Here is a 12,227-nt window from a genome sequence, read left to right on the forward strand (position 1 = left end):
AAGTTCTGATATCAATGTTCTTTACCTGGAGTTCCATCCTCTTTGAATGCGTTTTAAGTCGTCATCATCTCTCCCCATTTTTTGCTCTAGTTGTACAAAACCATCTGCCTTTTGAAATCTCTACAGACTGAATTTGTAAGGCTGACCAGGGAAATGGAATGAGCAGGAACAATTTTCCTCTGCCTTCAAATCCAGTGACCAGAGTTGCACATGCTTCTTTAAATAATGCCTTGCACATTTCTGTCCCTAGTAGAAGTCCTCCATCTGATGCACTGCAAGCATCCCACTAGCCTCTGCAACGTAATAGTGCCATCACACAAAGCACTTCCCTGTACAACTGACAAATACACTTCACTCATCTGCTGCCTCCAGGCCACAAATGCCAGCCTCTAGAAAAGGGTTTTTCTCTATTTCTACTAAAAGAGTCTGTAAGAACAGAAATAGCATGGAATCTCCGAAGACTGCAACCAAGAATCTCTATTCATCCCAAGGGAGAACAAGGTCTCCCTCCACACCATAATACCTCCCAGCTGCGTTATCTTCACAGTGGTGGCTGGTGTGCCTCTCACCCCATTCTGGTAATTCTCAACACAACCTGGGAAAACCTCCCTGTCAACCTCCCTGCTCATTCGTTCACAGCTGCTGTATCAGTTCCTGCCCACTTTAAACATCAAACGAAGCCCAATAGGAAACTATTTCTAATGCCCCGGTTAAAACCAGACGAAATAAGTTATTGAAGAGCCATTAAGTTTGCCCGACACTTTCTACCTTTGATAAAACCACATTTCATTTGATCATGCTTTCTATCCACTCTTTTACAACACCTACCACTGTCATTAATCACGTTTTTTTCCAAAATCCAAGATTATGCATAATATTAAGATCAAACTAATAGGTTGCTAGAGGTGCATGTTCACCCTGGGAAGCCTGTAAGCCCCTTTCTACATTTTCATCTCTCATCTGGAATAGAAACACTGAAGAGTAATTCGACACTTGCTCAACCCTTCAATCATTCCACTCTGCAATGCAGACAATTTTTCTAATTCATTTCCTGCATTTCTAAAGGTTTGCTATTAAATCCCAACCTCATCTTTTGTCTATTTTGCAAATTAACAAATCATATCCTCTTGTGATCACTCAACCCAAGATCCTGTTTTGAAATCAGCTCTTCTACAACATTCGCTGCTCACTCACAAACATCTTGAAAATAATACGTTGCACTGTCAATCAAAATGGCCCAGATCTCTTTCTTCAAAGCCTACAAACTTTCCTTTAGTGTTTTCACAACTGTCCACCCCAGAGCTTTAGCTAAATGGCTTTCAACAAATCTAGTTCCAAGTTTTGAGAAGTTCACGGTGGCTTTGCCCTAAAACTTCTCAGTTTCGGTTCTAAGTAATTGCAGCCTTTGAGATAATACCCTACTTGGTTTGCAGAAATTACCTCCATTAACTTATCACAGGTCTACGCCTTCTGAAGTGTCTTCAAGTTTCCCAGACCATTCTATCAGCTTTTCTAACTTACATCTCACCAACTGAACTTTTACTGAAGTACTTTGAACCAGACAATTAGCCAATTTGATCTGCAGTGACCTGAAAACTGCTTTTCCCAATAATGGAGTGGCACAGCTTGGTAAAAGCTGCTGCTTTTCAGAAACTCACCTGTAGAATTCTCTGCAGGATTGAAGGAAGAGCGATAAATGCAGCCATGTTGTTCAGCACTTGCATTGTCAAACTCTTCAAAGCTGAAATATCAAACATAAAATCCACCAGCAGTTTATTAGGATTCAAGGAATAAAGAGAGATTGGACTTACACACCAAGAGTTTTATTTCAGTTCATGTTTTCTAGTTTGAAAACGGCTTTTATTTTTTTCTTCTGCCCATTTTGCACTAAGAACACACAGCTTTTTGTATCAGAAAGTATATTTAAAAGTTTGATATCACGATGCCTCTCCATTCCCCTCCCACACCCTACCTACAGCAAATGTTCATATTTTGAGACTAACTTCGCGGCATTGTCATTCACTTTTTCTACTGTTACCAAAAACCAATTTGGGTGCCTTGTCCACATTATAGCCCCACAGACTCTAAAAGTCCCTAGCATTAACCTTTTCATGACACCTGTTACTAGATCCCAAATTTCCCAGAGAAAGAGCCAATATTCAGATATGCATGGACCCAGCGCTTCAGCTTCTTTGTGGGGATAATTAGCCAGTTAGAGCAGTCTGGGAAGCATGCACATTAGGAATGAAAACAAAACAATTATGCAGGATCCAAATGTATTATCCCGTCATCGTTGCTGGTATCACTTCAGATGATTACTTTTCTGCAGGCATTAGCTCCCAAAAACGGATAATCTAGAGGACATTCTGAATTTAGAGGAAAAGATGAATCGAGGGAAGAGGGGGCCAATTTTTAGTTTTGGGTTGCTGATCTCTGCAAGACCACCCCCAGGAGTCCAGCTATAGCTAACAGTGGAAGGAAATAAACAGAGTGAGGATGGATGGAATGATAGTCACCACACTTACTTGTAATACACTGTGATCCTTAACCATGCACAACTACAATCACTGTGGAGCACAGGGCTGGAACGGACCAAAAGACATTATTCTGCCCCAAGACCACAGTATCTAAGCCCCTTTTTAACTAGTCTTAAGTCTCCCATAAAGGGAGTCTTTTCAAGATGTGCTGCTGACACCCACAACAGATTCAGGGTACTAGAACTGGAGTAGAGAATTTAGCAGGTGTGTTTGAGTTCTGGTGATATATAATATACAATAGGTGCAGGGCTAAGCACACAAAAAGGCTAGGCATGGAAGACGACAGTGTATTATCACTTCAAGTTCCCGAAGTGCAGACTGCAACCTACTTACAACCCAGAAAGCCTTTGCACACGCTGTGCACCTTGGCTTTTTCAAAGAGACCACGCTCAATGGAAGCCCCTTGCCTGACTGAAGCTGCAGCCTACCGAACACCCACCTGAGCTCAGCGCTACAGCCTCCGCAGTTCGGATCTACCGCAGGAGCAGAACATTAACAAACTGAGTCAAAACCAGTTTTCTTCTATTCATTCAGTAGAGAAGAGACAGTACACAAGATTTTGATTAATATTTCCAGTCACAAAAGCCAAAATACTTACATTCGGAGTATCGACACTGTGAAGAACCAGATAATTTCTGTGGGGACATCATAGCCTCCAGCAGGGGAAACCAGAGGGCCTGAAATAATTGAATGCAAGGAAAAAAAGCCAGTAAGAACACGGCAGTACTAAAAATGAACTATGACCAATGTCAGAGTCCATTTTCAAAGACTCACTTCCAGTTTCTGAAAACAGAACTACGTTTCTCACGACTGCAGTGGAACAGAACTGAAACATGTTAAAAAAAAAAGCAAAGCCCTTGGGGATCTGTTTTCAGTCTAGATCGCTCATATCTTAGACCAAGACACTATCTGACTGGGGTCTGAGCAGAGAAGACCCTTGGTTCCTTTTGCTCCATCTTCTCCATTCTCACCTGTTTTTTTACTGGAATTATGACAACAATCTAATTTAATTCATTCACTCCCCAACTACTTCTCTACATGAGATGCAAGCTCTCTGGTGTAGAGACTGCTTACATAATGGGTAGCACAGTAAATGGATCCCAGCTGGAGAGAGGCATCTAAATCCTCCAGGTGAAATACAGGAGCTGTGAAAATTCACATAGGATTGTACTGGGGAAGCAGGTCCTTCCTTTGGTGACCAGAGTCAAACCTTACTCAGGCATCACCAAAGCAGTTCCAGCAGGTGGAACAGGACCCAGAGTGAGAGCAGACTGACTCAGGTCTGTCCAATTCGGCAGGCGGGCCATAGGCACTCAGGGTGTGCACACAGCCACCTCTGCAATGAAACACAGCAGCCATCTGCTGCACAGCAAAATCATTTAAGAGAAGAAACCCAGCAGGTCACCTCATACGCTGGACAGTGCTCAGAAGACGTTACAGAATTCCTGACTTCCAGACATGCCACCTCTTCAAACACGGGAACAACATTCTCGGTTTTGAGTTCAGTTACACGAGTTATACAAAATCTTAGGAGTGAAGGTGCCTTCTGTGTCACTGATGTTAGCAAAATGGAAACGCAACCTCAGTACAAGGAAACAGGCAAACCCAGTTCCTCCTGCAAGAGCTCAAGCAAGCTGTATTGTCTCCACCCCAACATTAAATTCAGGATTTGTGAACACATTTAGAACCACAACATTCTGCAGCCACAGTGACAGCAGCACCAGCTCTGTACCGCCATAAAGTTGGCTCGAAGTTTACTACGCCTTCTTTAGTATTTGACTGACAGTCAAGCCAAAATTGCAACTGGAGCTGAAAGCAGGGGAAAGGAAGTTGCCTCATCTGCTTCTCCACTGCTGATATCCATGTTATTTTTTGCACTTCCTTACAAGTGAGGATTTCTCTCTCGTGGGTCTAAAACCTGAACCACTGCAAGAACACCACAATGCAGAGGAAAACAATGTCTGCTTGAGACATATCAGCATACAATAGACGGGGAAAGGAAGAAGGACATGAAGGGAAAGTTTCAGAAAATGCAGAGGTCTGTTGATTTTAGTGATACATTTTCTTATTATCTTACCTCTCGCTGTTGCTGGTCTAAATTGTGTGAATTTCTCTGGCAAAGGGCAATTGTTTTCATTAAGGTATTTTCAATGTTTTCTAGCATGGGGAGTTCAGCTGAGCCTAAGTTTTGGGGGAAAAACCAAATTGCAATTATAAAAAGTATTAGATATGTTAACTTCCAATCATTCTGCAAAATAAAATCATTCTGTTCATCTAAATTCTGTTCACTGCAGTGAGCAACTAAATTATAAAGACAGGTCCTGATTTTTGGCACTTTTCCTGAATAGCACCGTAAATAGGCACATAAAACATTTTACATAATCAAATAAGGAAGATCTTAGCTGCGGTTTAGGATACAGTTAAGCAGCAAATATAGGCACTGCATTTAATTAGGTGCTCATGAGTCCCTGGGCTAGTGAACAACGCACCTGTGCATATACTCATTTTCTGTAGGCAGAATTCTTACTGCTCTGAGAGGTTTGCCTCAAAAAAAGCTACTTCCAGATGCCTCTCATCACTGTTCATATATAATGCCTGCTAAAGCTCAGTAATGAGTTCGGATGGATTCTAACATAGGAAATGTGGCTGGTAAGCCAGGAAGAGTACCAGTCACAATCAAAAAAGCTAACAGGGCAGCTGACTGCACACACAAAAGAACCCCATCCATCACAGTTTGTTCTAGATCTCCAGCAAGATCAGAGTAAAAGAGTAAGGAAGTGTCATCAGAATAGCTACCACAGCCATGTGAATATAAATTTAAAAAAAGTCACTGCAAAACCCAGAAACCTGAAAAAGGATCTCATTATGCCAAGTATCAGGCTTATGCACTTTACATTTTTTGTGTTTATCTCTTTTTAATAGAAAATGGAGTTTAACTTGATAACTCTTACTTTCATCATCTTGTGTAAGCATCAGCAACTTGCTCTGCAATCGCTGAAACAAGAGAGAGAACTCAGAACAGTAAACTTGCAGAATCTTGATAGAAGCATTTTTAAAAGGTATGGTTACAAAGGCTCGGCCTCATTTTCTTTCCCAGTATGACTAACATAGCTTAAATCTCTTTCCAAATATGGAATGGAAAACTGGAGCTGAAAGGTGATTTTTTGATTAAGAAAAACAAATTTCAGCATCTATTATCTACTAGATGTTTGAAGACATGCCAGACAAATATACTGATCTGCTGAGTCTGCAGACTACTGAACATAATGTTATTTGATGGAAAGTAAACGCTTCTGTGGATTCTAGTGGGAAACAAACTGAGAAGTAATGACGACATCAAACCTTAACTTAGGCCATCATGCTGATGGCATGTGGCGCCATGCTGGCATGGCAAAAATGACACATTCAGGATTTCAGCATACTGTACCTCAAGCATAACCAAAAAGGCACCATGGATATCTCCCTTCTTCTCCAGTAAATACGAAGAAGCTTCATGGAGCTGATGTTTCTGGGTTATCTGAGTTAAAAGGGAAAAAAAAAAAAAAAAAAAAAAAAAAAAGGTGAATGTCTGTCTGAAGAAATCTGCCAGTGTTTGTTTACTCCACAAGACAATGAGGACCAGATGGTCAGAAAGGATTGTGTCTCCATGTGTTCACAGGCACCTTACCCAGTCTGAGCAGCACACCTACTTTCCCCTGCTGCTGGCTATGCTGTGTTTATTTCTCGACTTGCACTACTGCCACCACCAACGTTAAAATATTTAAAGAAAAATACATAAAAAATTTCTATAAATAATCAAGATCAAGGACAGATTATTGTTAAAATTTTCATAAGGGGAAGAAATAGTCGCTCTCCCAGCACTCGTCAAATTTTGGCAACACTGTTTTCCAAAACCCCCAGCCCATGACTTCATATACCTTTAACATATTAATCAACATTAACACAGCCAGTCTCTATTCTGCAGTTACTCCGTAGCTTCAGAGCACTAATGGCTTTTTTCTTATTAGTCCTGAGACTAAACTCAGAATCAGTATATTAAATACAGCTAACCATGCTAGGAGGGCAGTTTAGCAGCTCGAGGGGAAAAACTGCTAGAAGTGGATTAGAAGGGTATCCAGGAACTAATCCACAACCTAGGTGAAAGTACTTTCACAGTACTTTCAAGAGATAGAGCTGTCTTGAATGCTTCCCCTAGCCCTGTCCTCATATATGGCTTCCCTACCTGGATGGTTTCTTCCAGTCTGCAGTATTCCAGAACTTTAAGCGTCTCCAAAACCTGGTCTGGGCTGTACTGACACAGCAGCTCAATGAACTGCTCAGTGATGTAGGGTGGTAGATGTATCAGGTCTTGATTAATGCCTTCTCTGGAATAAAAAAGGCATAGGAGAATCAAATCAGATTCTAGCCCATAAGTTTGACTGGAAAGAAGAGTTCCTTAGTGAATTGTGTGTTATCTATTATCATTAAAACAGAAGTAAAAAAGCCTGGTTTTAAGAGCAAAACTATGCTGGTTCTACTAGTTACTGGTGCTGGAGGTTAATAGTAGGCATTTCATTTGTTCCACAAAATATTCTACTGATGTTTCAGTATAAATCAGGCTATCAAAGACCCCTGTGAAGAAAGATACCAGCACAGACACATCTTCAGCAATTCTGTAGCAAAGATTTTCTTCAATTTCTTCAGTAAAACCTTATGGTCTCTGAGTGGTCATTTTAGATGCCGGTTGTCTATTTGCCCTACAGACCTTCCCTGCATGTGTTTGAGAAAATGTTTTATTGCTTTTTGCGTATCATGCCTGAAATTCTTCTTTGGTTTCCTGTATCACATTGTAATGCTTCATCTGTTAGAATGTGATCCCTTTTATCTACGTCACTGACATATGAAATCATGCTTCTTGTAGGGAAACATCCTCATTTTTGTTTAGTACCTCTTCTCAAACAGAAGAAAACTGGTGCATTTGGTTTTGCTCTTGCAGAGGCAATAACTCTGTGCACTTTACAGTCACTGGTGGGGCAGACAGCCCACTGTAAGGTTTTGAACCAGCCTCTGCATGTTGTCCAGCCAAAGGCTGCATCCTCTCTCAAGGGTTTTGCAATCAGCTGCGCTACAGAACCATATTTAACTGGAACTAAAGACATCTGCCTCATCTCCCAGCATGGGATCTGCTCAATCCACACAGGTAGGTGAAGTCTCCAACCCCTGCTGTGCTTCCCTGCCTTCCACAATGGTCAAGCACTCAGCAGTGCAGACCTGGCACTCCTCTGGGTAGGGCTGTGGATAATTATAATTAACAATATATATAATATTATATTCAGAAAAATCGTGCCCATTTTCTTATCCCTTGGCTTATCATTAAAGAAATGTGGGGGAAACAAAACAGAGAACAGAACTGCATGTTCTTCATTTGAAGCCCATCACTTTCCCTGTGTCCTGACTGTTTTCTACTGATCTTGTTTTTAAAAAGAACAACATGAAGCCAGAGATTTCAAAGCATTAGGATGGAAAGGACGATACTTTCCTAGAGACAAACATAGCACCTGCAACCCTCCAAAACAAACAGCAGTTCACCACCACTGTATGCTAAACTTCATGTGGCAGTTCTAGGATCAATGCATCACGACGAGAAACAGCAGAAGTTTATCCTGCCTAGGAAACAGGGCTCTTAAGCCTGTTGGGAAGCTCCTGCTAGGAGAGAAAACAGATCAAGGTAGGTATTTCATTTTGTTATCTTTCTGAACAGACATTCCTAATCAGGAGATGTGCTGATGTGCAAACCCTACATCCATAGGATGGACAAGGTCTGATATACAATATGATCCTATATTCCCTGGGAGCTACAGGAGCTAACAGGATTTTTATCATCCAAGAAAGGCCAGGAGAACACCGTGCCTCTAGCAATCCAAAAGCAGCTTACTGTGATTACAATGTCAACCGCTTGATTATAAATTATATTTACCAAAAATGAAAGCTCACACAGGTGCTGATCACAGTGTCCAAAACACAGTTGCTCAAACCCCGGCATCTACACTGCTGCGTTCTGGTATCAAATACAGATGGACTTTTGAAGGACCAAACAAGAACCCTGAATTCTGGCCTCCTGCATTCACCATCCACCCCTCCCACAACACACACCCTCTGAACTCCCCCAATGCCAGTAAGGGAGCGAGCGTTCTACTCTTTTTGCAGCTAGACTTAAATAAAGTAGCACTTTCTATTTAAAAATCATCTCTGTCTACCAATATGGGGAAAATGGCAAATCATACATTTTTAGTACCAGAGCAAACTTCTAGTCTGGAAATAACTCTGACACCTAGTATCCATGACTTGATGAGCAAGCTGGTGTTTTCCTTAACCATTTCACTGAAGAAACAGAGAAGAGAAAACAGAAAGAAAGCTGGATTTTGATAATGTTAAAAACGAAGGAACAATCTTGAGACTTGCAGGTCCCGCTCAGCTCTGTGCGATTATGTTCATCTTCAGTATAACCATGCCAAACACCTCCCCTGCCATACTCGACACGCTCTTTCTTAGAAGGATGAGATAATCACTGGTTTCTCACAAAGCCTGGCACAAGCGACCCTTGCGCGTGTCACAGTAATCAGTGAGAAGAGCCATCGTAACAGAATCTAAAAGTTTAGGTATCTGTTAATATAGTTATAGACCCAGAGCACTGTTTTGCTCAATAACTTAACATTGTTGGTATAATACACAAACACACACTGCAAAAAGGCATGCTTCACTGTGTGGGCTTTTTTAGAGGAAAAAAAACCTGAAGACTTTAAAATGGAAATGTAGCAAAGGCTGTGATTAATGAGCTGAGCAATACACACTACATTCTCCATTTTCTGCGGCTGCTTGTAAGATGCAAACATATGACATTTGGTTTTAATTTCCCCAGGCAATTTCTGTTAACCCTGTTTCCTCCCTCCCCCCTTCCCCCTCCTTTAAAATAAATCTCTAGCTAAATTAAATGGGCCAAATTAATCCCTAATGCAATTCCACCAACTAGGATATTTATACTAGCATGATGAATCCTGTCCCCATATGATCAAGCAATGATTCGTATTTGAGACATTAAAAGCTCATTTACTGCTCTAAGGGTCTTTATTTTAGTAAGAATTTTGCTTGAAAAGCATACAAACATTTAGATTGATGGAAAAGAGATGTTTTCAGCAGAACCTAATCACTATTTTATGTATAGATATACTGCAAAGTGTAGGTATACCTGCAGATTAGGTCTTACACAACAAGATTTCTCCCTCCTTCCTGCCTCTCTCAGGATACAGTTCAGCTCATTTTAATAGGTCTTAGAAGCAGACAGCCTCATAGCACTGAAAACAGACCACAGGGCCTTGGGTGTTATGTAAAAAAAAAAAAAAAACCACAGAAAAAGCCCCTTCATCAATCTAGGATCTGTACAGAACTTCTTACTGCCAACAAGAGTTCAGTAACAACAGGTTAAACCTTGGGCTTCCAGACCTTCTGCTTTATGGTCACTCACTGCCACACGTGAATCCAAAGTACTTAGTGTTTTGTTCATTTTTCTGTATAACTGTCCCACTTCTCGTTTGCTTATTGAGGATTCTGGCAACTACAGTCCAGCCAGCATGTGCTTTATCTCCAGTACTCGGGATGCTGAACATCTCACTGCAGCGCAGAGAACTAGTGGACGTTGGAACGCAGAGGGAAAAGGAACATTCATAACCTTTCCCAGGACACACAAGGCACAACGAGACAAGCCGCGTGGCCCAGCGCACCCTGCGGACACCAGCCCCGGAGGGAAAAGCAGAGATCGTTCGAAGGATCAGATACAGAAAGTTGCTTCCTATTGCTGGTTGGAACACATCAGGTGCTGCTTTTGATTAGAAGATAACTACAGAAGAAATGGTTGCATTTAGCTCTAATTATGGCAGAGTTAAATTAGATATGTTTATTACTCAGAGATTATGGAAGCCGCTCTATGCATAAGATTAAAATCCAGGTTAATTACTGCCTTCACTGGGTCTCACTTGCTGCAAGTGATATCACAGCATAAATAAGGTCCTACTTAATACCCAGCTGGGTAACATTTCTGCTTAACTATTCAACTATTATTTTTAATTATTCATTTATTAACTAAATCATATAATTTATCTCCTATAAAACCCAACCAAGATATTTTCTTGGCAAAATTTCTGGTTTTATTTTGACTTAAGAAAACAGTAGGTGTGGAAGTTAACGCTTTCCATGCAAACATGGCTGTAAAACTCAGGAAATAACAAAGCATTTTCCCTTAACTGACAATCTAACAAAATCCAAAAAGTTAATAATTCTAGCTTCCAAAGCCTGCTTTTTATTCCACCTCAACAGGAGCTGAAACACTGACACTTTTTCCTACTCCTCTTCCTCCTCAGCACAATTAATTTGTAGCTAATTGACAGAACAAGATCTGTCCTTCAATCGCATTAACTTGAAGCAATTGGAGCTGTGCATATGTAAATATATATAAAAAATTAATAAAAGCAAGGTCTTGTAGCACTCAAAATTAATTCAACAGGAAGAGAACACTCAGTGCTGAAATACTGAAACAGGAGCAGATGGAGCAAGCAAGTGGTTAAAGAGAAGTTTGCAGTGAAATATGGCAGCAATTCTGAAATAAAATAGAAATGAAAAATGCCAATAGACCGAAATGCTTTTCTATTTATGTTAAGCTTGGGCACCTTGGACAAAGTAATCAGACTGGTGGGCTGAGAACAGTTTCAGGCACAGGGTAACCATTTCGCAGCTTTCTCGAAGCGGTCGGTACAACAATGCCCGAAGTCTCACCAGCTGCAGGGAGCGTCACACCGCACATGGTGGAACTCACACCACCGCCCAGTTCAGAAGCCAGCAAGGGCTCTGCTGAAGGGTACTCCCCACCACACTTATTTCTGGACTATCCTTCTCAAATTTTGGCAGTTTGAAGAGCAAGACACCTTTTCCAAGCCCTAATCTTGGCCTCAGGTTGTCTATTAATACAAAGGAATTTATTTTAACCCATTTTTTCAAGCTGTAGTTTGTAAATGGCCCGATTTTCTTACGTACCTCGGATCAAGGAGACTCCTCAGAAACTGGAAGAGTAAGAACTGGTCCTGTACAACAGGAGAAGATAGAGTATTACTCTTTCAAATAACGTGCTATAAACCAGTGATTCCTCAACTATATCCACTGAAGAAAATACCGGTCACGGCTCGTGCCTGCTGAAGAAGGTGCTTTAGGCACTTGCCTTGCGTAAATACTCAGAGGATATGTTTGCTGGCAACAGCCCTGCCTGATCTGTGAGTGCAAGCCATACAGAACTCCAAACTAAAAACTGCATTACCACCAAGTGATGCGACCAAGCAACTTGGAGATCGCACATTTTCATGGCCAGAACGCTACAAACAGACCAAATAACAGAAATGAGCAAATTCCTGCAGCTGAGTAGCTATCAAGATAGTTTTCTTCTATTTATGACACAGCAACAACTTACTGTTACTCTTAGCAATCAATTCCTACAAGAATGGCAATCCCACTGTAAAGGAGCACCAGCATCAATTAAGTTTGACACTTTACCTGGAGGTTTGTAATGATGCTCTCAATCTGCTCGCTGAAGTGAATGGCTACCAAGTCAGCTGCTTTACATGGGCTCAGCAGCAGCAACTCCTTTGGAGAGAGAAACACAACAAAATA

The 12,227-nt window shown here is 41.1% G+C and overlaps 1 protein-coding gene across 3 annotated transcripts in view; it reads right to left on the minus strand.

Annotated features, from left to right (window-relative positions):
- VPS8 (VPS8 subunit of CORVET complex) overlaps nt 1-12,227 on the minus strand; it is an 85,497-nt gene that overhangs the window by 20,866 nt on the left and 52,404 nt on the right. For all 3 annotated transcript variants that reach the window (XR_008734547.1, XM_055724124.1, XM_055724123.1), the window contains exons 33-40: nt 12,111-12,200; nt 11,601-11,647; nt 6,760-6,901; nt 5,965-6,054; nt 5,489-5,531; nt 4,615-4,718; nt 3,136-3,214; nt 1,659-1,741 (exon numbers count right to left, since the gene is read on the minus strand). Coding sequence is in view for 2 of the 3 variants with exons in the window: in XM_055724124.1 (XP_055580099.1) it covers nt 1,659-1,741; nt 3,136-3,214; nt 4,615-4,718; nt 5,489-5,531; nt 5,965-6,054; nt 6,760-6,901; nt 11,601-11,647; nt 12,111-12,200 (678 nt within the window). In the remaining variant the exon portion in view is untranslated. The remainder of the gene's footprint in view (nt 1-1,658; nt 1,742-3,135; nt 3,215-4,614; nt 4,719-5,488; nt 5,532-5,964; nt 6,055-6,759; nt 6,902-11,600; nt 11,648-12,110; nt 12,201-12,227) is intronic.

The sequence above is a fragment of the Falco cherrug genome, chromosome 11 (genome assembly GCF_023634085.1).
Source record: "Falco cherrug isolate bFalChe1 chromosome 11, bFalChe1.pri, whole genome shotgun sequence".
NCBI classification, from domain to species: domain Eukaryota; kingdom Metazoa; phylum Chordata; class Aves; order Falconiformes; family Falconidae; genus Falco; species Falco cherrug.